The 2,838-nt window shown below is 43.7% G+C and overlaps 1 protein-coding gene across 1 annotated transcript in view; it reads left to right on the forward strand.

Moving 5' to 3' along the window:
• Positions 1–631: 631 nt before the first annotated feature.
• The window catches only part of FAM107B (family with sequence similarity 107, member B), a 292,618-nt gene continuing 290,411 nt past the window's right edge, over positions 632–2,838 (forward strand). Inside the window, exon 1 of the mRNA XM_011968124.1 lies at positions 632–1,279. Within this exon, the coding sequence (XP_011823514.1) occupies positions 866–1,279 (414 nt within the window). The 5' untranslated portion in view covers positions 632–865. The remainder of the gene's footprint in view (positions 1,280–2,838) is intronic.

Below are 2,838 nucleotides of genomic sequence, written 5' to 3' on the forward strand. Positions count from 1 at the left end.
CACATAATAACATAATACATAAGCATAACTTAATGTGAGGCTCTTTTTTTCTTTTTGGTGTTGTTGAAAATTAATCAAGAACTTAGCCTAACTAGTAAAAAAAAAAAAAAATTAAATTATCAAAGACCCATTTATAGTTATCAGAAAAGGCAATATGGATCCTGAAACCAGGAAGCTTGTTTTTGGGGTGGGGAGAAGATTCCGGAAAGATCCCAAAAAGCCCAGAAAGATTCAGAAAACACATCACACCGCAAACATGGATCTCTCCAGGTGAAAGACTGAGTTTACCTCCTGTTTTAATAATGAAACAGCTGCCAGGGTCGTGGCCCTTCTAGGGGTCTTCATTTGTGATGGACAACTGGGTCGTTTTTGTTTTGTTTGGGGGAATAAATATTTGAAGGGGGGTAACCAAAGAAGGTTTTGCTGCTGTTATGATGTTATTGATACACAGGCTGACGCTATTATGGCAGATGCTATCAGGCTACATTATCTTTATGCCTCCTAGGTAACCTGAAGCAATTGTCTATTGACTTGGCACTACCCTACCCTGAAGCGTCTGCCCTGCCTAGGAACTGTAACCCGAGCCACTCACATGCCTCCCCAACAGCTTTCTTTAGCCACTGACAACATCACAGAAGGAAGAGCGCGAAATTGCCCAGGATGGACGATTTCAAAGGAGCCCCAGCTGCTAAGTGACTCTCAAGGAAGGTGGCGTTGCCATCTCAACTTCTATTTAGGGGCAACCCTTAGCAAGTTCTTCTCTTCGGGCAATTGGAAAGCGTTCCTATAAGGAAAGTGGAGGTGATGTGGACCCCTGGAAAATTTCCTGGCCCCGTTTGAACTTTGCAATGTTTCACTGCAAGTCATGTCCACGTGGAAAGCAAGACTCACCAAAAGACTGAAGCCTCCCTCTAGAAGCATGCATCCGTTTCCGTGCTCAGCTCTGCTCGCTTGTTTTGGGAATACGAGGGAGAGTGCTTCCTTCAATCAGTCCAGCGTGGCTGATACTCATTCCACCGTCCGTGTGCAGCCTGTGGCCAAACCAGGCAGACGGCCAAGTCACGCAAGCGCAGAAGAGGGAGCTCCAGAGAAAAGGCAAGATTCGAGCACCCATGCAGAGAGCAATGGCAGTGCCAGTCGGAATTCAAGTCACCGCACTGCAGTCCAGCCTGCAGAGACGCCTGAGGATGTGCCTGGGTCCCTGGATGATGGGGCGGACTGTGAAGCAGTGGTGTTTCAGGCTTCCATCCCCAGACCATCAATTATTGACACACCCAAGGTGAGTGAGTGTTCGCTGTGCGGTCATAGATGGGATGGAGCTGGAGGAGTGTTGGGATCATTTGACGAATGCTTCAGCAAACAAACTCATTTAACCTTCTTGCTGAATAAGGCATTGTGGGTGTTCTCACTAGTGCGAAGAAGTGTGTTAAAGTCGTGTAAATTCTCAGAGTATTCTCAAAAGATGTGCATGAGGCGATGATAATAAGCACTGGAGCCATGGCAATGACTGAAATTGACCTTGAATTAACGGGCTAGAGTGCCTTGGAGCCAACGATGGCTCCCTCAATAAAATATTAGGAGTAAGATAGTTTACAAAAGCATTCTTTTGCTTTTTCTGTTTTCCCCCAGCCGGTCTGTAAATTTATTTATATGAAAATCCACAGTCTAAAAAGTTTGGCTAGGGAATTCACAAAACTGCCTCTACTTAAAATAAATCACATGATAGCAAAGCAGTGTGGGAAAATTTGGAAATGATCATCAGTGTATGCCTAGTGGTACGGAAGGGAACTGACCTATAAAACTATTCATAATGTGGATGTTTTTGTGATAATCTTCTGAGAGTTGAAGGCAGGAGGAGGAAGTTTTTTGAAAAAAGAAAAGGTGCCACTGCTCTTAAGAGTAATTTACTTATTTTCTTTCCATTTTTGGCATCAGTGAATTTTAATTGTTGACTATTCTGATTAGATGGAGCTGCACAATTATTTCAAAGTTCCTGGTAATCCCAGTTTGGAGATGCAGTGCAGAAGAAAGGTTTTCTAAAGGGTGCACTCTAAAGGGTTGAACACAGCCAACCAGCAAAGATAGGGTTAAAACATCATTTAAAATATAGTTTCATTTGACACCCTGCAGGTTTATATGAAATGACTCAAGCTTGGGCCTGTCGTCTGCATCCTGAAACTGCACAGAGAGTTTTACCAAATCCTCTGTTACGGCAAAGACTACAATGTTTTTACTAGCACCACTAAACCAAAACCCAAAAACCAGCCAACAAAAACCAAAATGTTCAGTGTATAACCACAGCCAGATTAAGGTATTTTTGGTAGTGTTATAGGTAGCTGATTAGAATTCAAGGCCAAGTTGATATTTGTTGGCTATTTATGGAACTAATGACATACAGTTTTAATGAACTGGAAGACTTTCTGTTGAGCAGAGATTCCAGCAATGCAGAACCACTCTATATTACTGAAGACAGCAGCAAGAACGAAGGGTTACTTTGACTTTCTCTTTCTGTTTTAGCCTCATATGGGACTCAAGGGCTCAAGATAAGCATGTGAATTCAAATAGAACCAATAACACAAAATAGGGACACATCCACATTTAGTGTCCACTTTGCAGGAGCAAAGCCACGGGTAGTCTACAGCCTAGGACAGATTACAGTTGGGAAGGCTGGAGCAGAGAGGACCTTGTAACAATTCAGACAGGGGCCGGGTGCGTTGGCTCAATCCTGTAATCCCAGCACTTTGGGAGGCCGAGACGGGCGGATCACAAGGCCAGGAGATTGAGACCATCCTGGCTAACCCGGTGAAACCCCGTCTCTACTAAAAAATACAAAAACTA

The sequence above is a fragment of the Mandrillus leucophaeus genome, unplaced genomic scaffold (assembly GCF_000951045.1).
Source record: "Mandrillus leucophaeus isolate KB7577 unplaced genomic scaffold, Mleu.le_1.0 Scaffold83, whole genome shotgun sequence".
NCBI lineage: Eukaryota > Metazoa > Chordata > Mammalia > Primates > Cercopithecidae > Mandrillus > Mandrillus leucophaeus.